This window comes from Calonectris borealis, chromosome 27, assembly GCF_964195595.1.
Source record: "Calonectris borealis chromosome 27, bCalBor7.hap1.2, whole genome shotgun sequence".
NCBI classification, from domain to species: Eukaryota; Metazoa; Chordata; class Aves; order Procellariiformes; family Procellariidae; genus Calonectris; species Calonectris borealis.
Genome location: NC_134338.1, coordinates 5860797 through 5886485, shown reverse-complemented (window position 1 = coordinate 5886485; position 25689 = coordinate 5860797). Strand labels below are relative to the sequence as shown.

The window sequence follows — 25689 nt, the reverse complement described above, 5'->3', positions numbered from 1 at the left end:
CCACTACAAACCACCCTGGAAACGCAGCCCTTTTTGTCCCTCGTGCAGGACACAGATGGTCCAATCCTGCCCGCGTGCTCAGCCCATCCGCAGCCTTCATGCGTGTCTTTGCCACAGCCAGGTCCGCTCTTAGGAAGATCCCTGAGGAAGGGTTGCTACGGGGCAAGGAATGGGGGAAATCTGAGTTTAAAACAGACCGATCTGCATTACAGAGCACAGAAAGGAGGTTTTCAGCATCTCCCCCACTTGCCGACAACGCTGAATAGAACTCCGCTACCGATAATGGAACTTATATTTATTTAACAGTAACATATAGTATATAAATAGGGTAAATACTTTAAAATATACAATATATCACATTCGGACATTCAGTCGAAGAAAGGCAACTCTACATGTGTAGCTAAAACATTAATCAAAAGAACAATGCACAGAGAAAGAAGCAGATGGTAGAAACACATCAGGTCTGGAGAACAGGAGCACACAAAGATTACAGTAGTACGAAATGCAACTCCGGGGCTGGTTACAGAGGGCAGGAACCACAGGAGCTTTCGCGTGATGCTTTTTGTGCCAAACGCCTGTCCCCAGGAGGGTCTGGATGGGCTGTACGGATGCTTTCCACCCAGCTTTGCCCTCCTCCTATCATACAGAGCCGGTCAGAGAGGGCGGGGGAAGAACGAGACGCCAGGATCCCACCGCAGCCCTGCTCGGGGGAGCTCGCTGCACACATCGGGAACAGGAGACACACCGTGGAATACAAGATACCGGCGTTTCACAGCCTGGTGCCAAGCATTGGCTGATGCTACGGGGTTTCCAGCTTCCTGAGCCGCACAGGGTACCATAAACCCCGGGCAACGGCTGCCCCTTCAGAGCAGTGTCAGCAGACTTCTGAGCCCATCACCCCAAAGAGTATCTAACTAATACATGCTGACCTGCACAGGACATGACACGGTATGCAGAAACTAGGTTCTGATGTTTCGCTGAGCACTGCAGGCCATGGTCTGGCCGTGCATCTGATCTGCAAACCGATTTGGGCTCCGAGCAGACTTGGAGACGCGAATTCCTACCAGAGCACGCCAAGTGCTCGTCCACACAGACCTAGCCCAGCCGTGCCTGCTCAGGCTGTGGATCAAACCAGCGTCGGACCCATATCGCTAAATCACCCACCAGCAAACGAACGTTTGAGTCGCCTCACCAGGACAGCCAGCTTCTCACGCTATGCAAAAGCAGCTTTCTAGCCACGCACCATCCCTTTGCTCATTAAATACGCTCACGTCCCTCTCTGTCCGCTCCAACTGGAAAAGCAGTGAGCGCTCGTGAAGAGGTGGTTTCCACACCAGCCCGTCCCCTGCCAGGCAGCAGTCAGAACCCTCGTAAGCTCACATGGCCAAATCCGACGTTTCTCTTCCTTCCGATCCAAGCACACAGGCCTGATACAGTACCTCCCCCCTCGCTGGTCTGCTCTCACAGTTATTTCCCTCTTGCTGAGCACAAGCAGGAGGAATTTCTCCGGTCGTGGAGCTCACTGTGAACAAAAACTATTGTGCAATGCTGAACTCGAGCCCTGCGGCTGGAGAAACTTCACGTGAGCATCCCCGCGTCGCCTTACCTAGACATCCCTGGTGCCAGTTTGGCCTCTCCAGCAGCACCAGCTACGTCAGCCTCCCTCCAAACCTAAAATCTTGTGAGAGCTGCAGCGTGACCAAGGTCCTGCAAGGCTTAATGCAATGAAAAGAGGTGCAACGTGTCTTGCTACACATCCCTCGGCATCACAGTTAACTCCTTTAGGGACAGCCAGAGCTAGTAATGCCAGCTTTTCGTTTCCTCTGATTTTCTAACTTGAAATATCTATGGCAAACTAAAGCCACTCACAGGCTGGGCTGATGGGGAAAGCGCACCAAGCGCTCCCCCAGAGAGCACGCTGTCGCTAAGAGCCGAGTAGCACTATCACACGGATTCACACCAGCGGTGTAGAAGCGGGTTTGCCAGCCGCAGCTCTCAGCCCGACAGAGGACACGCTATGGTGCTCACCAGTATTTCTCAGCAGGATCAGCTGTACGGCTTGCAAATAATCTTAACGCCCCCCATCTCCCTCCCTTCCTCCTGCATTTCTCAATTGGATGCACTGTTCCCATTCAGTTTACTAAACTTCAGTGCAGGATGCTAAACCCTTTCCACATAGCTTTACCCTTCAGGATCAAAACAGGCTTGGAAGTTCACCCTTTAACTGGGAAGGAAGCAAGAATAAAGCTGCAAGCTCATCGGGAAAGCCACCCACAAGCATTATTGCTGCTGCGTCTCTCCCAGCCCTAGGAAGCCACTAAACGCAACTATTTTGCCCTCCAGTGTCCACATCCAGCGCTACACCCTGCAAAAAGGCCCAAATGCTACTTCAAATCAAAAGCATGCAGAAAAGCTTTGCGTTCGATTTTTGCCCCACTCATTACAACTAAAGAGGTATAAAAGGTTTAAAGCAAGACGAGCAGGAGACTAAAGACCCCTATGAAAAAATTCTTAATATAAAGAGCAGTACGCTTTTGTAATATTTATCAACACTACAGCTTCTTCTGATGACCCAACGGTGCACTACAAGGGATTTTGGTAGATGTTGGCAACGGGCAAGGAGAATCCAGAAAAGCACCAGCTTGTCTGACCCCACAGGGCAGACTACTGTTCAGAGCCTGCACAAACCCCTGCCACCCTGCCACTTCCACACCTATCCCCAGCCTGGGTACTCCCTGCAGGTGCCCTCACTTTGCCTAGCTAAACTCAGCCGAATTGTCACGAAACACAGACCAAATACTCTCCCTGGGCAAAGCAAGATGGAAGCACCTTCATTCTCCCCTCCAATTTTGAGATTAGGGGCTTGGACCAATATCCTCTAAGTCGACAGAAAATAAATCCCTGCCTAATGCAAGCTGGAAGGGAACAGTCTCTGCGTACACCACTGGCGTTAACCAAATGCAATCCTGAACTGGCTCCGTCCTAGCAGCCCTGACTCCTGCCAGAAGCCAGCAACTTTGCCAGCACCGTGCTGAAAATACTTTGTGGTAACAGACCCTTCTTCTCTGCAATCTCTGCTTTCGATCAAATACCTGTATTTGCAGTACAACGGGCACAAACTTCCGCCCTGTGGTTCCTGTTTAGGGAGATGAAGCAGAGCTTACCACACAGGAGTCCTATAGAAACGTAAGAGAGAGGTTGGTATCTGTTAATGTATTTACACGAGCTCTCTTGCTCACTCAGGGTAAATGAAAGCAATGGCAGAATCAGAACGTGGAGTATGAACTACAAAGTATTTTCAGGTGTTTTATTTTCCGTCGATGCTTAGCTAGCTTGCAGCGTGTACGTGTCTCCATATGGGGGGTGTCTGTGTATTAGGTTTATGTCAGCAACTGTTTGAAAACAGTAATGTACTTCTGTATTATCTTTCCCTGTCACTCGTTCCCCAGATTAAAATAAGGTAAAGTCTCTCTCTCCCATGCGCAAACTATGGAAAGAAGTAAAATCAGAGTCACCTTGTGTTTGGGAACATTGCATAAGGTGTAAACCAGGGATATTTTCACTATCTGATCACAAAAAAAAAGTTTTACGATCTTTAGGGCTCTCATTTTTAAATAATAAAAAAGTATGACAAAATAAAGGAAAGTACTTAGATAAAACTTGCAGCTATTAAGTACAAACTATTTATGATAAGATTTAGTAAGCGAAGCAGGACAGAAGCCTGCAGGTAAATGAATCCAGACTGAAATGCAACACAGACCGTGATAAACTCAGCAGCACGACATCTAGAACTCAAGTAACAAACAGGTGATAGACATGATCCCTGAAAGAAAAACAAAATACCCAGCTGACAGCACCAGTGGGGTGCTGGAGCCCCAACCAGCAAACTTCAGAAAAAAAACAACAAGTTGGAACCTGCTCTCCAAATTCGTTAAAATATCCCAGGGCGGGGTTTCCAACCATCGAGAAATGAAAAAGTGTGGTTCAGTGTTTCTTACAGGTTATTGGATGGGGGAAAAATGAACCAAGTTATTTAAAGGGTTGTTCTTACTTGGCAGGAATTACTCAATATGTTCTTTAAAACCTATTTAATTGATTCTGTTTTGAAGCAATTTGAATGTCCCACATTCCCACAAGCAACTACCAGTTTCTTGACTCCTTGTCCCCAGTCCATTTCTGGTTTAATTGGTTATAAAAATCTTATTTGCCAAAATATCAGCCATAAGGGGGGAATGTGAGAGGCACTGCAAGAAACAGCAAGTGAAAATAGATGCACGTGCCTGGCTGGGCAGAGGAAATACGGCTGGATTAGTACAAGATCCTCTTCCAATTAACGGAGCCTTGTGCTCACCGTGCAGTCCGCAAGGAGGCTGCACACAGACATAAACGTGGCTTTCTGGGAAAATTAACATTGCATTCACAGTTACCACTGGAGAAAATGATGGTCCCCAGAGTTGCCATCGTGACCGCAGCCTGGCCCAACGGCCAGGGGAGCTGCACGGCTTCACCTTCCCTGCTGGCTCCCACGCGCGGAGGCGGTGGTACGGACAACGCTTTGTGTATTCCCTGCATAAACAGACTCACAGGAAAAGTTCAGCTCTGCCCACGTACATCGGAGGTTAAGAACAGACCACGAGGACAGTCGTACCCTCCTACTTCACCCAACAGTCCTTCCAAGCCTTAACTCCTTTTCAGCTACAAACCCAAGATTTGCTCATTTGAACCAAAGCTATATAAATATATTATTAAAAAAAACTCACAAATGCAAACATTTACCAAGAAAGGAAGAAAAGTTACAGTGAAATGAGGCCTTGTTATTGTCTTAAATCAGGCAAGCCAGGAATTTCCTCGAGGAGGCTTGTCTGTTTTCAGTCCTGTTCCAATCGCCCGGCTGTCTATGCGTCCTCCAAACTACCTAACATACCCTTGTCAACCAGGTGTGCTTTTAGCGTGCTGAAGATGTGGAGCTGCTGGTCTGGCCGCAAGGTTAAGAACTGCTGGATCAGTTTGCTTGGGTTAGGACCTCTGAAACACAAAAGCATCATTATTAACGAGTCACATTGCTAAATCTCAATGATCTGGGAACCCAAGTGCAATTTCATCAAAATAATAGGCGTAAAGTAAGAACCATGTTGCCCATTCCTTCACCAGTTCTACCCAGGGAGCTTAACTCCATTTGAGATGTGGAAATGGATTGAAAAGGCACAGGATGCTGAACCGTAAACAAAAAATCCACCCCAAACCCAATCTGCTTCAAGAGGCTTGTGCATCTTCCCTTATCAGCAGATGCTCCCCCTCAAAAATGAAAGCAGCCACATAAAGACAGCTCCTCGACTCCTTCAGTACGTCTTTTATGCACCTACAGGCTTTCTTCTATGCTTGGCTACAGAATGCCTGTTAATGCTAAAAAATTAGGTTTTTCTGCTCGTTCAACTCTGGAAACCCTGTTCAAGATTCAAGGATGCAGAAGGGACATGGAGGAGTTTCAGAGGGACTGGAATAACAGACCTTGGGAAATGGGGGTCATGTTTCCAGCACCCTGCTAAAAGGTGCTTCCCGTCTTCAAGCCTCCGTTTCTTCTCTTTCTTTGTCTCATGTTTTTAGATGCTAATCTAACGGGGATAACAACTGTCTCTTATTACGAGCCTGTACATCACGTGAGTTTGACAGGGCCCCCAAACTTCACCACAAAGCGATAAATACCTGATAAAACTTGCGATGTACACGTTAACAAAAGTAGCCATCAGGTACTGACAGTCAAAGCGGTCCATGATACCTCCGTGCCCTGGAATTGTGTTGGCAAAGTCCTGTGCAAAGCAGAAGGGATTGTATTGAGCAGTCTCAAACGCCCATTACCTGTACTTGCTTACGTACCTCTGTGCACGACACTCACACCCTTGCTCTAATTCTTCCCAGAAGGCAAAAGGCAGACTAAGAAGACATTTTGTTCAATCTCTCCCTGGTTTTAAAGGTTTCTCCTTTATGAAGACTGAGAGACATCAAGGCTTAACTCAGATCTGTCACTCAAAGGTCAAGGAAGGCTAATGTTTATCCCTTGCAATGCTGTCTTGCCTTTCAACCTTTCTTAACCGAACACGGACTGTTTATACGTAAAACCAGCCTGCAAGACATCAAGGGAAGCCTCAGATTACAAAATTTCCTGATGGGTCTTTCTTCCTCTACCTCAAGTTCTGCATCAAAGCAGGGTTTAGAATATCACAGTTGAAAATCTAACGTCTCTCCCCATTCAGTCAAAAAAACTGGATCCTGCTCCAGCATTTTATCTGCGACTGAAGAAACCTCTCCCTTCCCGAAGCTCACAGCCTGCCACTCCTTGGAGCACAGGCACTGTTTAGAGTGGTAGCAACCATTCGGTCTTTCCTTTCTAAAATGTAAATTACGTTGATCATCCTCACCTTGATTTTGAAGGCCCTCTTAAACCCACTAGCAAAGAAGCCTCCGAACGGCCCGATGAGGGAGGCGAAAGTAGACAGTGCGATGCTGTGGATTTGGAAGGGGTACATCCGGACTGTCTTCTGCAGAAAGAAAAACATGTCAGAGAAGGATTTTCAATGAGAATAGCACTGTCCACCGCTTGCCCCTCTTTCTGTGCTCTCCAGGCTTTAGACCAGCTGGTTTTCAAGTGGGTTAAGATCCCACCAGACTTGGGACGCTTCCGTTGGGCCTTCAACCAACACGGAGCACCACTAAATTCCTCCTTTTTCTGGATGTACCATCATCCCTTGTCATGTTCCTTCGAAGACCATCAAAATAAAGCCCCGATTTCTTTTCTTGGTGTTCCTATCCCAATCAATAAGATCCAATAAACAGAGAGAGTCCTACCCAGCCCACCACAGACTGCAGCACCAAGGGGATGTTGTACTCTTGTAGCTGGAACAGCTCGGATGGCTCACAGTCCACTGTGAAGCTGTTGGTGTCGTTGTTGAACTCCACCGGACAGGTGAAGCACCGGTACCCAGACATCACGTAGGACAGCTTCAAGGAGAGAGAAAAAGAGACGCAGCAAGAGAAAGCAGGATTAATATTTTCCTGAGCAATGTGGCAGAGCCGGTCTCAAGGGAAAAGGCCACTCAAGGAGACACGGTGAGGAGGGAGCCACACTCCCAGCTTCATTAAGAAGATTACTCTCCTGAGAAGCAGTAATTGGCTAAAGGCAGAGTAAGCATTTTCATTTAGTAAGTGCATCTGTTCAGCAAGCAGTGATCAGAGCCTCGTACAAACAGGCTGAGACAGGCTGCACCACTTGGCTGAGATAACAATCAGGCACAGAGATCATCATAAAACCAGGTAAGAATATTTCAAGAGCACTGAATTCCCCCCACAGCCCTTGAAGAGATGCACAGCGTTCATCCAACAGCAGCAGGAGAAAGTTTCAAGGACAATTGTTGTAATGAACATGTCACAGGGTCTAACAGGGACTGAAAACTTCCTCCACCTGCAGGATCTGCAGACAGCACAAAGCACAGCCATGGACCCCTTCAAATCCTGGTCAGTAAGGAAAATGTGAAGTCTCTGACAAGAGCTGGGAGAGCTTAAAGCTTGACTGCATTTTTTAGACACAACTGTCACCCCCCGAAGGGAAAAGACCAATGAAATAAGCACCACGATTGCTACTTACCAGCAATCCAAACAAAACGGTGGCAAAAAATCCTCCAATGAAACCCTCCCAGGTCTTCTTTGGGGAGAGCTGCCAGAGAGAGAGAGAGACTTACAAACCGTACATCTCCGCACAGCGCTGCACACCTCTGCAGCCTTTCTTTGCTCGTGAATTGCTGAGGCAAATAAAAATCGGTGCCAACAACCAACAAATAAGTGTTTGGTCAGAACCCGACACTAACATCTCCGTCTGAAATGGTTCATTTCACTTCACAGCCTCGAAGGTTGGGACGCGCACCAAGTTTAATTTGGAGGCTTGCTTCAGACCCACAAAAAGCCACAAAACTGGAGACGAAGGAACATAGGACGAAGACCCAAAGAAGCAAAATGCGTGTTTTGTCCACCAAAGTGTTACGAACCTTGATGAGTGGGGTGCGGCCAAAGAAGAACCCGAACATGTATGCCATGATGTCATTGCAGATCACACAGGAAATTGGGACGATGAACCTAGATGGGAGAAGAATCAAACCAGTGGAAAGTGCCAAGATCAGACAACTCCAAGACTTAACTAAATAAGCAGTTGCTTCATCAGATGCTTTGCAATGGCATCACATCAACGTCTCCCCCTCCAATGCAATGCAAGGAGCAACCACTTGAAGGTCCTAGGGAATGGTATGGATTCATTCATTCATGGAAACACTCAAGGTCAGGTTGGATGGGGCTCTGAGCAACCTGATCTGGTTGAAGATGTCCCTGCCCACGGCACGGGGGTTGGACTGGATGACCTTGAAAGGTCCCTTCCAACCCAAACTATTCTATGATTCTATGAAATCTGGGGGGTTACTCCAGTGCTCCGGACTAAAAAGCGGGTCGTGTACCCAAAATGGCATGTTTTAAGCACATTTTCTTTTGCCACACGTGACATGCTGTTAGACAGTTGCCCCCTTTACCGCCCGAGGCTGCATTTTAGCTGTAAGCAGGCGGCTCCCAAAGCGCCCTGGGCTGGCTGTGGCGTGCAGAGGAACATGCGATCTTAAAGCGGACAAAATTAGTCCCTGGCACTGCTGGTTTTGGGCGGACCACCAAAGGGGCTTCCCCTCTGCACAGCAGCTGCAGTAAGGTGGCAGGTTGCAATCTCCTTCCTTTCACAGTGCTGCTTTTAACCTGACGCTGACAGCGTTGCCGCAAATCAAGTGCCGGGCAGCACTTTCCCATCCATTTGCTAGATGTGGGTATAAAGAGAAAGCATCTACGCAGGCCTGATGCTGCCTGAAAGGTCCCTGCACCCCACAGCAATTTTCAGATGCTTCTTTACAACAACTCTCTACACTGCTCAAGTAGCACAACGCAAGTCCTAAGTCGCTGAGGTATCACTCAATCTTTTGCTTTTCTATTCCGAACAGGTTGGTCCCGCACAGGAAGCACCTTTTCCTCGGCCATTTGTTTTTTTAAAAGAACAGTTTTAACTCAAAACACGGTCATTCGTTTCAGGCTGCAGAAATCAAAGCAATTCAGAAACGCAGGGCAACTCACCATATCATTCCTTCAAAGAGGTTGTGAATGATGAGGTGTGACTGGGTAACAACAATTAGCAACGTCACATGGGTCCATCCAAACTGGAAGAGAAGACAGCATGCAGTCCAGCCTGCCTAGAGACACTGCCCGTACGCATCGCTGGCAGAAATCAGATGCTGTCAGCTACCTCTCAGACCGAGAACGGTGCATGCCCATGTGCATTTCTAGCGTGCACCTTCACCACGACAAACACCGAGTCACGAAGAACAGGGAACAGTCACCCGTAGTAATTTATGGGCATGTTCTTCAGCTCAAGCCCAGAGGTGACCTTCACTGGGAAGACTTCTGCTGGACCAAATGCTCTTTAGCCCCCCCCAAACCATACATCTCACTCAGCCTTCTGACTATATAAGAAGAGGAGAAGACTGATAGATATCCACGGTGTATCCCTGTGTGCTGAATATATTGGAAAGCAAAACTAGCTGCGTGAATGGTCAAACACGAGCAACGCCTTACTGATTGTTTGGGAAAAGGGGGACATAGCCAATTAACCCTGGTGGCGATCTACCCTCAGTACAAGAGTCAAATAGCCTTGTGCAGTCCTCTCAGCTTGCAGAAAGTTTCTTAATAGCATCCACACGTGCAGAGAGAAGAGAATACGTGTTTGCAGGAAAATTTGGTCAGAGCCACCTTCCTAAAAATACAGTCTGCTCACAGTAACCTTTCTCCCAGGCAGCGTTACAATGCACCACCAGCACAGAAGCATCTACTGACACGTAGTCCTCTACACAACGTTTTCAAGCAGCCTACACTACTCATCCTTCTGCCTCCAACTGGGGGCAGCCAGGCCCTGCATTTAACCTTACCATGTAGAACTGGAGGCGATAATGTTTCTTCACCAGACTCAAGACAAACATGCAGAAACCTGATGAGAGACAGAAGGACAGAAAATGGTGGGAATGTACCTTCAACAGTAAGAAATACTTTTTTTCCAGCTCCTTAGGTTTTTTATTTGAGTAAAGCAGCAACGCGGAGTGGGAAAACGCACTACTCTGGAAGTCACAAAATACCTCTTGCCTACAAGTAGCACTTGGACAGATGAACAATCAAGCCTGGCTGTCCCGTACAGATTAGGGAGTTTTCTTCTACGGAGCCTCATGTAAGAGATTTGCCACCACTGCTCTAACCAAGTTACAGCATCACTGAAGAGCAGAGGCAACTTGCTATGGATACTGCATTGGACACAATACTCAGGACAAGTGTAGTCACGGAGATTTCTTCCCTCCAGACAAGATTAACCAACAGAAAATGTGCTCTCTACCTGTTAAGTATAGGGCGAAAGAAATGAAGCGGTGGTATTTGCTGAGAATTCGCAGGGGCTCCTCTCTCTGAACCAGGGTGAAGAAATAATCTGTCACAGTCTCACCATAGAAGAAGTAGTTTACGCAGAGCAGGAAGTACCTGTGAGGGATGCAGATGCTCGTCAGCAGGAACCCTAAAAGGCTTCTGGAGAAACACAGAAAGTGACTGATCCCTAAGGTCTTTACATCGCTCTGGTACACTGCAAACAAAGCCTTCAAGTGACAGCCAGAACTTTATTTCTCCCAGTTTAGAAACGTCACCTTCATTTAAACTAGTGGCTGCATCACTCAGCTCCACCTTGCCATGGACCACACCATCCAGGTTCGGTGTTGGCCTTCCGATGCACAAGGACTTTCTGCCTTTAGGTGGCACTCCTCAACAGGCCTCTGGGAGCTTGTGCATCCTAAAAGCACACGCTCTGGGCTTCCTGGAAGCATTGCTCCTTCCTTCTCCCCAGCCCTTACGTCCCAACGGTCAGCCCTGTTTCACAACCACCTAAAAACTCCCACCCCACCCATGCAACCACGTCCATCTCTAAGTGGTGACGCCTGCCAATGCTGTCCGTTGCACACATCATGGGATTCAAATCTCGGCGCTTCATTAACAACAGGACAAAGTGTATCAATACGGGCTTTTTCAAGATATTGATCTGTTAGGATTTGCGGGGGCTTCTCCTTTACAAGAGCTGCTAACGCATGACACTGGTCAACACAGAGCAATCCCAAGGTCTCTGGTTTGGAGGTAGCCAGATGATCCCCTTGCTGCCTGTCTGCAATGCGATGAAGCGTTACTGCTGCACACAAGCCCGGGGAGGGGAGCAGCCCCCTCACTCACCAGCTCAGCGTCCTGAACCAGGGCAGGTCATACGAGTGGTACACGTTATAGCCAATAGTGATAATCTCATGGAAACATTTGATCTGGACACACATCACCTGCACAAAAAGACATCCGGAAGCTGTAATACATGTTGGTTAAACATCTCTTTCCTCAAGGAGATAAAAAACATGCACGTACAGGGCAAAAGATACTTCAGCAGTCGCTATCAGTCTGGCAGGAGTCTCCTAATCCAACATGGGAAGCTCACCATGTTGTTTTTCCCTCCCCTTTCCTCTGCGGGAGGTCTCTAACAACTCTTTATATTAGTTTCAGTTGCAGCCAAATGCTGACCGCCAGGGCAGGCGGTCACAGATTCCTTCCAGGTTTCCTCCACGGAGAGAGAAATCCAGCAAGCTGAACAAGGACCTCTAAAATATGAGGCTCTGAGGTGCCCACCCCAGCAACGGTCCCAGCAACCTTCCCCCCTGTCGCTGCGAACGTCAGGGCATCTCTCTGGAGCACTTACTATCGTCATTAAGACCATGGGTCCCAAGTAGATGATGATGAAGAAGAAGGTGATCATTGCCAGCGTGAGGATGCCTCTTACCCACCAATTCTTCCATCTAGGCCATAGAGAAGGAAAGACGTTAGAGAAAGTCAAAAAAAAGCAAGGAAGCAAGACAGCATTTCTGCTCTTTGCACATCACAAGAAGGAAACCGAGCCCTGGAAACCCCAAGTTTCCTTTCGGTGCTGCAGAGAGATCTTGATCCACTGATGAAGGCCTGGTTGCAGCAGCTGCAAGGCTACAGCTCTGCTCAGTCTTCCCTGCTATGAACGTCACTAAATGCAGAAAGCATTAGCCAGGTGCAGAGCACTTCCAAGGGCACTGAAACGGGGCAGGACAGCGTCTGTTCCTGTTCTGCTACAGGTTTCCCACACCTTGGACAAGCTGTAGGATAAGTTCAGATAAAATGGGGACCCCTCTCTGCACTCCTTTTCAAGCGGAGACATGGACCCCGGCGCGTTGTACCCTCGCTACTCTCCACAGATCCTCCCCTGAGCCTCCCCCACCCTCACAGCACACCCAGGAGAGACACTTTCTCCCGCGATAGGAGTAAGATGCTTTTCCCCCAAAGCGGTCTGTAGAGAACATTCCCGGTCTGTTCTTAAATCTTATCAGCATGCTTTTCTCATGCATTCCTGCAGAAGTAGGTCACACTCGTGGTTAAAAACCATTGTAGTTGAAGTCTTTGCTGGGAGTGCTGTCAAAGCTAAACGCAACTGTCTTCTGCCCCACCCAGGCCTCTTTTCACCTGCCAAGACCAAGCAGGCAGCGAGGCGGCCCTCCCACAGCCCTCCTCCGCCACCGGTCCTCTCCCACGCACAGCAGCCCCGAGCGCTGCTCTCCCCGCTCCCATCAGCGTCATCTTCTGTTTCCTGTGGCCTCGGGGCACCTTCCTGCTGGCACGCCAGGGAGGGAGAGCGCAGCGCGTCCCAGAGCTGCGTATTCAGCTTCCAGCAGGCGCTGCTGGGGCTAGGAAAGCCGCAGCGAAGACGCAGGGGCCCTGGCAGCAGAGGGGAACGATGCTCAGAGAGTGGTACCTTGAGGACAGGTTGGAGAGAGCTCTGTTCAGGACCTCTGGAGTGTCATCCGATGTCGGCACCGGGGGCGATCCTCCAAATTCGGATTTGCTTTCGCTGTCTGATGCTGTCTCTCCATCCAGCTTGTTCTCAGACTCTGACTCCTGCAAGTTAAAGAGAGACAAAGAGCTTTACTAGACACCGTGCTGGCACTCTTTGAAGAAGACCAGCCCACTGGATGCAACACCTACCACCACTCTGCTTCTGCATAAATGGGAGAAAGAGGAGAGGAAAATATTCTGGGTATTACATGGGGTTATACCCATGAGAAACAACATCAAGCGGTTTAGGTGACACACACGATGGGGTTTACTCTCCATCAGTCTCAGCAGCAGCTACAGAAAAGGCTCTGTTCCCTCTGAACAGCTAAAGATGCCTCGCAGTTGATTAATAAGTATCTCCAAGTGCAGCAACTGCTTAAGGGACGCAGGCTTGTTAGCAGGAATTTTTACAAGGTCTCCCAAACCCCAGGCAGATCTCCAAGTACGCAACATTGCCCAAGTAAGAGAGAAAGAAAGGCCTCCAAGTAGACAGGCTCAAGGCTTCCAGACAGACTTTTCAAGTGCTGACTCTACATGTGGGCACTAAAAATAACACGGAGCCCATCCTCAACGAGCTGAAGAGGAAGAGCATGGCTTATCGCTCAGGCCCAGCCATCCTCTCTGGTCACAGAAGAAACCTGATGTACTGGAAAGAAATGCACGTGCTTTCCCCCGACTTAGCTCAGAGCAAAGTCCTGTATTTAGGGGGTAAACAGACACAGGCGAGGCAGGAGGTTACTGAAGGCTCTGCAACAAGCCAGTGGTGGAAAAAGGATTATGAACGACCTCCTGGCTCCCAGGCAGTCCCATGCCCTCTCCCCAGCACCAGTTTTTCCTCCGGTCCAGCTCCTGAATAGAGAACGAATCCAAACTTCCACGTTCTGCCCCTCATTTCAGCGGCAGAGCTTCATCCTGCTCCTCAGTCCTTGAAGCAAGGAAGGAAAACGCCACTCCCCGGGGAGCGCTGGTGCATCGGGCAGAGCCCCTCCATTTGGCCTCAGACCACGGGCTATTTTAAAACTCCCGGAAAAAAGAGCGTGTTTGCAGGAAAAACAAGGAGGGAGCCAAGCTGACAAAAGCTGGGAGCTCTGCAAAGCAACTTCAGCCCTTTGGGCTCCCCGGCAGCGCTGCCCCGCGCTCGCAGAGGGGGACCCCCACCAAAACAAGCATCCGCTGGGACTGGTTTGGTGTAACCAAACCGAGGGTATTTGTAGTTCACTAGAGCAGTAAGACTTGAGTAGCTCCCTTATTTAAGGCAGGAAAAGATAATTATTCCCCAAGCTGTGATGTATCAATGGCTGCAGGCCAGGTTCTTAAACCAGACAAGGACAGCCAGACACCGTCAGGTGCAGGCAGCTAAAAATACGACGGTGTTGCCAGAGATGACTTCCGGGGACGAGCGAGGCACCGGCCATCGCACCAGTCGCACCCTGCGTCGCCTCTTCCTCGCCTTGCCCTGCGCTCGCTTCTTTCCATTCCCTTGGACTGGGAAGGAAGAGGAAAGCAAAACTAAACACCTCTGCCAGCACTCACGTGGGTTTGGAGAGCTGGCAAAGAAACGCAGCTTGGCTTTTTTTAACTGACCTGTAAAATCCACTTGTCCCGCGGACTTCAGAGTGCCATTTAGCTGTGAACACACAAAAGATCAAATCCCTAAGGCAGCTGCAAACGGCAGCGGGCAAAAAGACTGGAAATGACAAAACTCCCTGAAGACCAGGAGTTTGGCATCCTACAGCAGAGCACAGGTCAGGGGCCCTGTTCTTGAGCAGGTTTTGGGAAATCAGTGCATTGTATTTAGCTACAGTCTATGTCTCCACTGCAATGCTTTCTCTATGCTTTCTCCAAGAAAAGGATTCTCTGAAGAATTCCCCTGTGAGCAATCCAAATAACAGAGAAAAGCTTCAGCTCCAGCCTGACCAAACTCAGTTTCTCCTTCTGGTCTTCTAGATTACATTTAGGAAATGGGGGCTTTTCTTCTCTTGTTGCACATTTCTAAAAAAGAAAAATTAATGTGACTGATTCAAATCAAATGGGCAAGGAAGTGCTTAGGTACTTAGGGCAACCACCATCATCTGTATAGGCCAAACCCAAAAACCTCGAGCAGGTTTCTAATGCAGTCCAAGTATCCATCATCTCATGATAAGCAAGTCCCAGGCCCGCCAGCCATGCGATAAAAGGACTAAGCATTGCAATGAGGAAGCGGATCCAAGCCAGCATCCCTGCATTTTATTCCCCAAAGCACTAACATTGCACGGCTAAGTGCAAAGCAGGCAAATTATTCCTTGCCTGTAGCCCAGAGGATCAGAAGTTTCACAAAGTGCTCAGAGACCAAAAGAAAGGGAAAGAGCACTGATGCCCTCCTCCCTTCCACTCCCGGCCAAGAACATGAAGGATGAAAGCAACTGCACGGCTCAAGAGACAGAGGAATCTGATGTTGCAACGGAGCTAATCTAACAGCTGCTGGAATGGGCAGTCCCAATCTCCGCCATAGCCCAGCCGACGATTTCTTGCACTAATTGCAAGACGCCGATGTTGCAGCTAAATTGATGTAAACCACATCACCAGTTACCTGATCCACCGATTTCAGTGCAACGCCAAACCAAACCTCGTGCTGCGAAGTGTTTTGGTCTCCAAGAGCAGGAGCAAAGCCTCGCTGGATCAGTCCAACGGCGCACGCATCCCGCTGTTCCGCTCTTCATCCTCAGCAGTGGAAACAGGAGAGGTTGTGCAACGGACATGCAATACCCACAGCTCCAGCAAACATTGCCACATTATTTCCAGAGAGTACAAAGGCGGCAATCAAGAGGTTTGTCAAGATAAAGGGACGTTGTTAGGGTTCAACATTAAATGTAGGACTTATTCCTGCCACATGTCTTGCTTGCTCAATTTAAGCTTGATAGGAGCTGAAAGAAAACATTTTCCCTGATGGAAGAAATTGCCAGTCAAAGTCAGGGCTAACATACATTTTAACATCTTCATTTTGAAAACAACTGAGCAGTGTCGGGAATCAGCTCGTCTCCCTACTTAGATCTTTCTCTGGAACAGAGTGTTGAGATTATATAGGGCACTGTGCCAGATATAGGCTATGGAAAGGACTCAGGAATTGACACTATTTTTATACCTTTTATGCAAATTGCAACCAACAGCCTACAAATCACCAGTTTAAGCAGCTGAGCGGGATGCTAAATAACTTGTTTAAGCCTGAGCATGATGCACCCCGGTCTGGGCTACTTAATCCAGCTGTGGCATTGAACACCCTCCCGCACGTTTCCACTGCTATCTCGCTAGTCCTCCAACCGAGCCAGACAGATCCCCGTCCCCGAAGGATAATCGTCAGATAGCAACGCTTTCCGCAAAGCAGCTTGCAGCAGCAAGCAAAGAGCGCAAACCGGCACAGCCGACAGTGAGTGATGCTCGCCGAGGGCTATCGCTGGTGAAAATTTAAGCTCGTTACAGAGTCAGTGCTTCTGCAAAGAGCTTGTGACTGCAACGGGCAGGTTTGGGCTGTGTTAAGCCACAGACTGCAAACAGTGTCCCGCAATGCCAGTGCAAACAGCGTTTCAGGGAAGCAGGGTCTAATGGATGGTACTGTCACCAATTCTGCTGCTCCCCTAAGAAACACCAGGTTTCTGATGCCTCTTCTGTGCTCTTTTCTCCTATTTCTGCCCTTGAAACAAAAGCCTGGAGAGACTCAGGCTTGCAGCAAGTTAACCCAGAAATCGTGACTTGTCTCCTTTCCCAGCCACTGGACCGTACTCCCTCCTTTACCCTTCCATAGACCTTTTTTCTGCCTTTTTTTGGTTGTTGTTCAGGTTCTCCCTAAAACCAAAGCTACTTAGCCACATGCTGATCCTCACATACATCTGATCACGCCTGAACCAACTATGACTTTGAGGTAGCAACTAACACAGCACGACACTGGTACTTAAAAGCTTCCATCTCGCGCCAGGGTCTCATTGAACCAGACGCTGCCCAGACAAATGAAAACGCAGCCCCGTCACCTTTCAGCAATCCCACCACTTTCCACTGGTGCTCCTGCACTGGGACATAGCTGTCTCCAGCTGTATTTATTCCATATTCTCTTATCACACCTCTCCCTCACCAATTTTTCCTGTTAGTTCAGCGGTTGATATTCCTCTGCCCCTCTCCTCCCAGGCAGAAGGAGGGCAGAGCACTCAGTGCAAACGTGTGCCAGGACGTTAGAAATCTGCATGCATGATGCAGAGCCGGGAAACAATTAAAACCCATTAGTAAGAGCAAAGCAAGCTTTCCCTCCAGTTACCTTGGAATCTGGCTTTATTCTTCCATTTCTTTTACAGGGTAAGCATGAAGTCTATTAAAACACAATCAGATGCAGTAGCTTTTACTGGCTTTTTTTACCAACATGGAGTTTATTGAATTGAAGAGCTCTTTTTTGTGCAAATCTGCCTGTCCGGCACTGTGGGCAAGCCCAGTGCTCCTTCTTCAATTTATCATCTCAATATCGAAAGCTTCTTAAAGAATGAAGGGAATAAGTAACGCAGGAATAAAATCAAGATAGCAACGTACATTTTATCCTAACTCATTCATTTCTACACAAGTCATGAGGAGAAGAAAGAGCAGACCCCACAGATCTCCGAGAGGTCTGTTTCTCCTGACTGATGAACCAGAGCAGACGGAGGAAAAAAGCCAGATACCTACTTGCTTGTTATATTTTTGAAATCAGTAGATCTAAGCAACATTTGTGAACAAATATTTTATCACCCTAGAGAAAGACACACGGTGAAATGAGTCGTCTTAGCTTTCTTTAAACAACTCCTGCAAGCACGCGGTAAGAAATTTGGGCTCACATTTTAAATGGCTTTCCCGCAGCAGAAGCTGTGAGCGCTCAGTTTTTTTGCCCAAGTATCCATGACATGATCTCAGTTGTCATAGAAACAAGTCGGTTATCTCCCTGCCAAAAATTTTCTGCCCAATACAGAGATACAGTTAAGTATTCAATGCTGATGGTAGATTCAATTCAATGGTAGATTAAATTAGTTCACGAAATCCCATTATTTGTGCACCTTTCTTGAAGCAAGGCGCTGTTTTATTTAGACTTCCTGCCAGATTTTAACAAAAAGCTGTGACAGAAAATGGTAATACACTGCTGAAGAGAAAAATATAGTTGCTTTTTCAGGCAATAAAATTGACAGCTAGAACAACCGGGACCAACTGTACTAAAACCTCTACTATTCTCACCTCTGAGCACTTTTGCAAGATCAAGGCCAATATAATTAGCCTAATGGATACAAACCCGGCGGCCTCAGTTATGAAAATCTCAATGTTTTTCAAAAGAGTGGGTTTACTTCCTACGTCCGGGAAACTGTCTGCTCCGTTCCCCTCTCCCCTTCTTCACTGCTTTACCCACACGGCACCTGCCCACCTCCACAGCCAAACCCACCTCAGGCAGATCCACCAAGGTGACATCAAGGCAAAAAATCACCCCGTTGCTCCCTAATTATAGGATATTCTCGTTTAGAGGTTTACAAGCTCAGAAGGGTGAAACGAGAGAGAGGTTTGGAGACCATTAACACTAAAAGGAAGAAGCAAACAAGCGTCCAGGCTTGATCGGTACTAAGGTCCCAAACCACTGGCTTTTTGCAAGTGGGCACAAAGTAGCTCATGTCCTGGTGCTGGTCTAGGGGAAAGTGCTTGAACTTATTGGGCTGTGAAGTTATCTGCAGGGCAATTGAATTCAAGTTTCTCATGTTCCCCCATCAAGATACCCCACCAAGCTGGCATCTAGTGGTGACTGCTTGATTTGTTGTCTCAAAAAAATCAACGAAGCTCAGGTTTCATTTATGTTGATATGGGACTCCCTTCCCCATCCCAAAAAAACATATTCCAGTTGGAAGCATGCACAGAAATTAGGGCATGCCCGAAAATGGAGACCATTAGCAGATAACATCACAAAAAGCATAAATGTTTGCATAGTGGCTGAAATAACTAAGAAAACTCCCATGGCCATCTCATGTTCCCGAAGCCGCCCGCTTTGTTTTGAACACAAGCAAGCTCAGCTGGCCAGTGGGATGCGATCGGGGGTACGCACAGTTTGCATTTAGCAGCACAACAGACTGATACAAGAGCCTGATCTCAGTGTCAGCAAATATGATTCATGCGAAGTCGCATATCCCTGTGACTCACCCAGCACAAGCTAATCCTCTGCCTGGCCCCCAACACAGCACCCACTCCGGGGCCTGTTTATTCCAGGAAATCAAGAAGGTAAATGCATCAGGCTCCAAGTCCTTTCGAGAAGCTATTGTATACAAAAGAGCACAAAAATAGGTTGCTGGTTCTGGCATTCCCCCAGAATTTCCTACTGCTGAGAAAGGAACCTGCCTCCCCCTCTGAAACACGTGATGGAGATGTTTGGGAGCAAGGCTTCTGTGCTGGGTTCTCCTGGATCTAACTGGCATCCCTCTGCTCTCGTGGCATTTACCGAACCGGCAGACTTTGTTGTCCCTGCAGAGACAGAGAAACACGTACAGAAACAAGAAAGCAAAGCTCCCAAGCGCCTCTTGGAATCGGTGTCTGAAAGAGGCTGCCCCAGCTTGGAGCTGTGTCTGCACGATTCTGCACAGACATTTCGATCTGTTGTTATTTGGAAGAGCTGTGAGAAACAAGAGGGAGAACAAACAGCTCTGCAGCAACGGGTACGCTATTCGCATGGGAAGGTTCGTGCAGAAAAAGTCTATTTTTGTCCTCCGAAATGACAGCTTGCATCATGCCAAGGCCGATGGCTTCTGACCCTCAATTGCTCTGGAGTTATACATATTTTTCCAAAACCTAATCAGAAAAAAGTCTTACCAGTCTATTTAATTTGCTGACTATAAGGTGGTACCACAAACTTGTTCACGTTTCTCTACCAGTCCACCCCATTGGCTTTATCTGAACTAATCAAGGAAAGGAGCCATGTAGGACTTGGACCAGTATGTTTAGATGTAATCCTGATGAACCCAAATCAGTAGTTTTCTGAAGTCACAGCTATCATCATAAACCTACAGACTATCACACGACTTGTTCTAAAGAGAAATCTATGAATCTTCATGGTCCTTTATAATCCTGGAAAACATAAATCAGAGAAAACTCAAGTGAAGCAGGTCACCAGGAGGGACACATGCTAACACAGACCACATTTGGGGGGGAAACAATAGAGCTACTGACAGGCACAGTAATAATTTTCTGTCCCAAATTCCTGCAGATGCGTCCTGGCCGATACAAAGAAAAGTGGCAGTATTCTTTTCTTTCAGAAAGGAAATACGGATTTGCTTGGAACCACTGCATCTTCACGTGAGTTGGTTTCCTAAGGGTTTTATCTCCAAAGGTAGTCTACCCCTGGTACGAGTCACTGCTCATTTAAAGCAGGCAGGAGGATAAAATGGTTTTCTTGCCACCTAATGTGCGGTACGCGGTTGGCGGACAGCACAATCCGTCCTTGGTTTTTCTCCCCACTGGGAAGAGAAACGCAAACGTCTCCTCACAACTTCCCTCTTCCCAAACGCCCCTCCGTTCACAAGAATCGCCCCCAGCGTATCATTGCAAGAACACGGCTTCGGAAGTGCAAGCAGAGATACCGTTCGCGTACCGAAGAGCTCGTCTGAACGCTGCGCAAGAGCCCTGGCCTCAACCTGCAATGGGGGGGTCAAAGACAACACGAATATCCGCTGGGAGCCGTGGATGTGCCACGGCCTCCCTCCATCACCCTGCGCTATACTGACCTTATGGTGCACAATAACAAGACGCGGTCGGGAGCGAGGACAGACCGCTGGAGCGGCAAGAGGGAACTCGGTAAGAAGCTCCCAGATCCACCAAGACCCAGCGAGAACACTTCAGAAAACAGGTCAGCCATCTGCCTGGAGGTAACGGCGACTTTTCAGGTACTGCCAAGAGAGACACAAGCTTAGGGAATGTGGCCCTCCAGAGCAGACAGAAATACATCATCTAGTCATTAAATAAGGAGAGGAAACAGAAGCCAGCTCTGAACTATCCAAAGGGCTGAGTAACAGAAAAGCAATGTGCATTTGGGGGGTTTAACCTGAACATTGAGAGTCTCCGTGCTTGCTCTATCGTGCAGGAGCGCTGCACGCAGCTCCGTGCAGACTGGGAAGGAAAGGACCTCCTCACAGCCCGAGGCAGAGTCATCCAACCCTTAAGATGACAAAATCTTCCTGGGACCAAACTTCTCTGGCATCGCCACAAATAAGCAAGGAAATGGGCGGTTCAAAAGAGAGCCTGCGCATTTTGCAAAAAAGTGTAGCGGTCAAGTCAAACACCATCCAAAGGAAATGCTCTTTCATCAGCTCCAGGGCAGGCCAGAAGCTGGTGAAGGTATTAAATTTGACAGGCGGTTATAATGAGCTCCATTAAAAATGCAATCAGTCCATTTTCTCATTGCCACAATTAACCGTAACAGGTAACAATGCTCCTGTTGGCAGCACACATAAAGCTGAGCACCAGACAGCAAGGAAGGCTGAAATGTATTCTCACATCAGACCTGAGATTGCTACCATCTCTCAAGAATAAATAAGGCTCATGCTTCAGCAGAAGCCAAGCAAACTGATGCTTGGTATCAAGCCTAAAATAATATTAAGAGCTATTGAAAAAAAAAACAACCTTTGGGATGGGTCTGAAAGCGGACTTGTACTTCTGCCTCTCTTAATCGTGGATGAAGATGAAGAGAGGCATCACTGTGGTGGTTTATTGGCTTTGGTCCTACAAGAACCTCATCTTGTTATCACAAACTCTCAACTACTAGGAGCTCTCCTGTGACCTGGGAAGTAACAGGATTTGAAACTGCCTAAACCTTCAGAGCGCCTGCACTGTTATTTCTCTATGTCCTGCACCCTCTCCCAAGCCAAACACCAAAATCGGAGCTGCTGCACCCCTTCCGGCACACACCAGGCAGCCCTTCACATCTACCCTTCACCCTCCCAACTGACCTAAGGGACAGTTACTTGTCAGCACTGGCATTCAAATACCCAGCACTTACTCAGCTCAGCATCTTCAAAGCGCTTTAGATCACTAGGGAAGCCTTGCAAAATGCCTGGAAGCACGAGAATCACGAGGCTTGGAAGCCAGAGTTTTTCACTTTTTGTACCACACGGTACAGATGTAGTCAGATAAAAAGTCACATCATCAGTCCACTGCAAAACCAGGCTGGAAAGAACAAGAGTCCTCATCATTGAACCCTTCGTAAGTACGGAAACATTTCACCCTTCCACGCTTCATGCCTGCTCTCCAAGGCCTCGGTATCAGCAAAGCAACGCTCTTGCAATCACCGTCACCCCTTTTCCCGTAAGAAATGAGCATTCACAGCTGCTGTGGGTGCAACGAGGTGCCGAACGCTGCACGGTGGAAAAATTCACCTGCATGGGCCATTGCACAAAAACGCCGGCCAGCACAGCGGCGGCTGCAGGGACCGCTTCCATTTGCTCTTGCAGCTGCCACCTCTCTTAAAAGGGACAGTATTTTCCAGCAAGACACTGACTGCCAGTGACAAAAGGGTCGGTAAACAAAGCCACAAGTGACGTAGCGGTGTGATCTGCAGCCCAGATAAGCCTGCCTCTAAATAGACCTGCCCTCCTCCCCTTCCATGGGACAGGGCCATGGGATGTCCGAGACTCCCCCTGGACTTCAGAAAACTACTAGTGCAAGAAGGACAGAAAAGGAAAAAAAACCTCTGTCCCCACTGTCGAGTCACACGAAGTACAAACAGCTACTGAGAAACGATTTTAAAATCCCATTAAACCAGCAGAAGCGCTCAGGAGCTCTGCATGCATCGTGACACAATTTTCTTTTGCACTTTTCCTGTTCTCTTTGGAAGCTGGAAGAGAAAATGTGATTTAATGGGATGCACACAACACAGGAGAGAAGGCATTGACCTCTGGTTTTAGATGATGAATGAGTCTACAAAGCAACGGAATGAGCCTACAGAGACCAAGGGAGAATGGGATCTGTAAGGTAACAAGAATGTAGAACTTGTTTCAATCATCTAATATTAGATGAGATCAGATATCCACACATTAACAGCAACACTGAACAGCATCTAAATCCTTTGGGCTCAGAAAATGGGTACCAAGCACAAACAACATCAGTGCAAGTTTCCCTGTTTTTTCACTGGAGAGACCAGAGGGAGTTCACTGGTCAGAGTAAACAGATGTTGCCTTGTTCCCTTTGAGACGAAGACTGTGCGTTGCACAACAGTTTTAACAAAAATTAGTTTTAAAGCGTTCTGGCACGAGTGTCTCAACTGATGCAGCACAGTTTTTGCCCTGTGCCAGCGGGGAGGAAAACATCAAAGCTGTGACATTGTGCAAGGGTTAGAGGACCAGAAAGTGAAACCAGCCTCTCTCTTTCCATTACCAAAACAGCAAAGTGGGAACAAGTACAAAATACAACTTTCCGGGTCTAATTTTAAACAGCCTTGATGTTTACATCTCAGTTTAACTTGTTTCTTTTAATATGCCCAGAGCTCTTTTCAGAAGACACAGGGGTTTCTGTAGAATACAATATGCATTGCTAAATTATTTCCCCTGGCAAGGCTAACTGAATGACAAAGCAGAAACAGGAATCTCCCCTCTCGACAGCAATACCTGCAGGCAACGCACTGGGCAGGCTAAGACCACCGACAGACAGGACGCGCACGAGCCATTTTGCTGCGTTGGCTTTACACTGATGTTATTCCCAGGCTCTGCCAGGCATTTCCCAAGCACTAAAAACACAACGGCTTGATCCTAGGGGAGGAAAGAAAAATCTGCCACTGAGATCTGCTGCCACAGAAAGCACGACGCTGTAGGGTTTTACTAATGGCAGGATTACCGTTACCAGGTAACCTCCTACCAGGCTTGATTTTAACAGTTTTGGGAAATCCTCTGCCTCCCGTAACCGCTTTCTATTAAGAGACGTCGCGTTCAGCACCTCAGAGGAGCTGTTCTTCGCTGCTTAGAAACATTTTTTTTTTTTTTTTTCCCCGCAATTCATTTAAGCTGCTTTAGGATGAGCAGTATGACATAAATGTTCCCTCTCTCTAGTAAGGACACTTCAAGTCATTGACTCAAAGATACTATTAGAGGAGTCCTTCAGAAGGCTCATTATATGTAAAAAGCATACTTGTCTGGAGATAACAAGATTGCACTCAAAATAGCGGCCCTCTGACCTTCTTTAGGAACACATCACGAGTAGCTAAAGCAAGACCGCAGCGCGGCCGAGGGAGTTTGTTTGCATACCGGTTAAGCAGTACTAGTCCTTCCAGGCTGCTGAGGGACGCCTTCCAACTCTCACAAAAGTTCTGGAATATAAAACTCCCTGAAGATTTTCTGCTGCAAAGTAAATTCCAACTGAGACAAACGTACTTATATCTAGAGGATAACAGCTTTGCCCTATGCACAACAACAACAAAACAGGAGCCATCTTATCGCTTTCCTAAGAGAGGTCAGTAAATCTGGATGTCACACAGCTTCACGTAAGCTACGAAAAAGGCAGAAACTTCAGATCTACATCCAGGCAACCCATTCGCGATGCTGTCAGCGCTTTCTGTCCCAGCCCCCTCTCTAATCACATCAGAACAATAAAGCTTCCTTGAACCTGACCGTGCAGCTCCTAGCAGGTGTTAAACTGGCATTCAAAAACAGCACTAAATGTGATGTTTAAATTGCAAAAGATATTTTGCCCGATGATTTCACGCTTCTCTGAATTGCATACTTCATGTATTAACAGAGGAAACATCAATACGATGCTACTAAGGGCAAATGGACAAGCACGGGGTTGCTCCCAAGATACGCGCATTAAACACCAACACAGTGAAGAACCGCTCTTCCCTCCAATTTTTGCTCTCTGTGACCCTGCAAATATTATTTACGAAGTTTTTCTTGACTATTTATTCCTCTTGTTCCTTTCCTCTTTGGCGAGGCGCGGGAGTCAAGATGACAAGGGTGACAACATGACTCATGGAGCGACCGCCGAGCTCGGAGCATCTAGCTGTGCTTGGGTTTGGAACAGAAGAGACGTTACAGGAAAAGACAGTCAGGTTTTCTTTTCACGGCTCTTCTTCGGAGAAACGCAACCGTTAAACCTCATTAAGCTATCGATGGAGACGCACCCCACGGCGGGGAAGGGTATTTGCTTAGGGATGACTTGGGTGGAACCTGAGGGAACCTGTGGAGGTTTGTAACCCCCACTTGGGATACTCCACAAAACCAGTTTAGGCCAAATCTCCGCGCTCCTAGAAGGTGGATCCGGGACCGGTTGTCCAGCCACGGACAGAAACTCCCCCCGGGCCGGGCTTTGCTCGTTCGGGGCCGGTTTTGGGGCTCTCGCGGCGGGGAGGCAAACAAACCAAGCGACGGGGCCCCGAGGCGCTGCAAGAGCACGCTGCGGGGCAGGACGGGGGTCGCAGCGGCGGCTCCGACCCCGGCGGGAGCAGGCGGAGGGTCCCCCCCACGCTCTGCAGGCCGCGCCGCCGGCCCGCCGCAGGCCCCGCGCCCCCCGCCGCCGATCCCCGCGCAGCGCCGCCGCCCCGCTCCCCGGCCTCCCCCCTCGGCTCCCCGGCCCGCACCCCACCTTCTCTTCGGGGTCCCGCGCCCCGCCGGGCTCCCGGCCGAGCCGCTGCCGCAGCTCGCTCATGCCGGCCCTGCGCCCGCCGCCGCTCCGCGCCGCTCCGCCACCGATGCCGTTGCG

At 48.4% G+C, this 25689-nt stretch overlaps 1 protein-coding gene across 3 annotated transcripts; it reads right to left on the bottom strand.

The window, feature by feature from the left end:
• Window positions 1-274: 274 nt before the first annotated feature.
• On the bottom strand, window positions 275-25689 carry CDS2 (CDP-diacylglycerol synthase 2). Of its 3 annotated transcripts, none has more exons than XM_075174894.1 (13): window positions 25573-25689; window positions 12914-13056; window positions 11837-11933; window positions 11329-11426; window positions 10454-10593; window positions 9999-10057; window positions 9151-9233; window positions 8037-8124; window positions 7640-7708; window positions 6844-6996; window positions 6417-6536; window positions 5704-5807; window positions 275-5025 (listed from the first exon to the last, which is right to left on the bottom strand). In XM_075174894.1, the coding sequence occupies exons 1-13, from the start codon at window positions 25633-25635 to the stop codon at window positions 4896-4898; spliced, it is 1347 nt and encodes a 448-aa protein (XP_075030995.1). In that variant the 5' UTR covers window positions 25636-25689; the 3' UTR covers window positions 275-4895. The 3 variants fall into 3 exon arrangements, with proteins under 3 accessions (XP_075030995.1, XP_075030996.1, XP_075030994.1); XM_075174895.1 differs by lacking the exon at window positions 25573-25689 and adding an exon at window positions 19159-19476; XM_075174893.1 differs by lacking the exon at window positions 25573-25689 and adding an exon at window positions 13144-13792.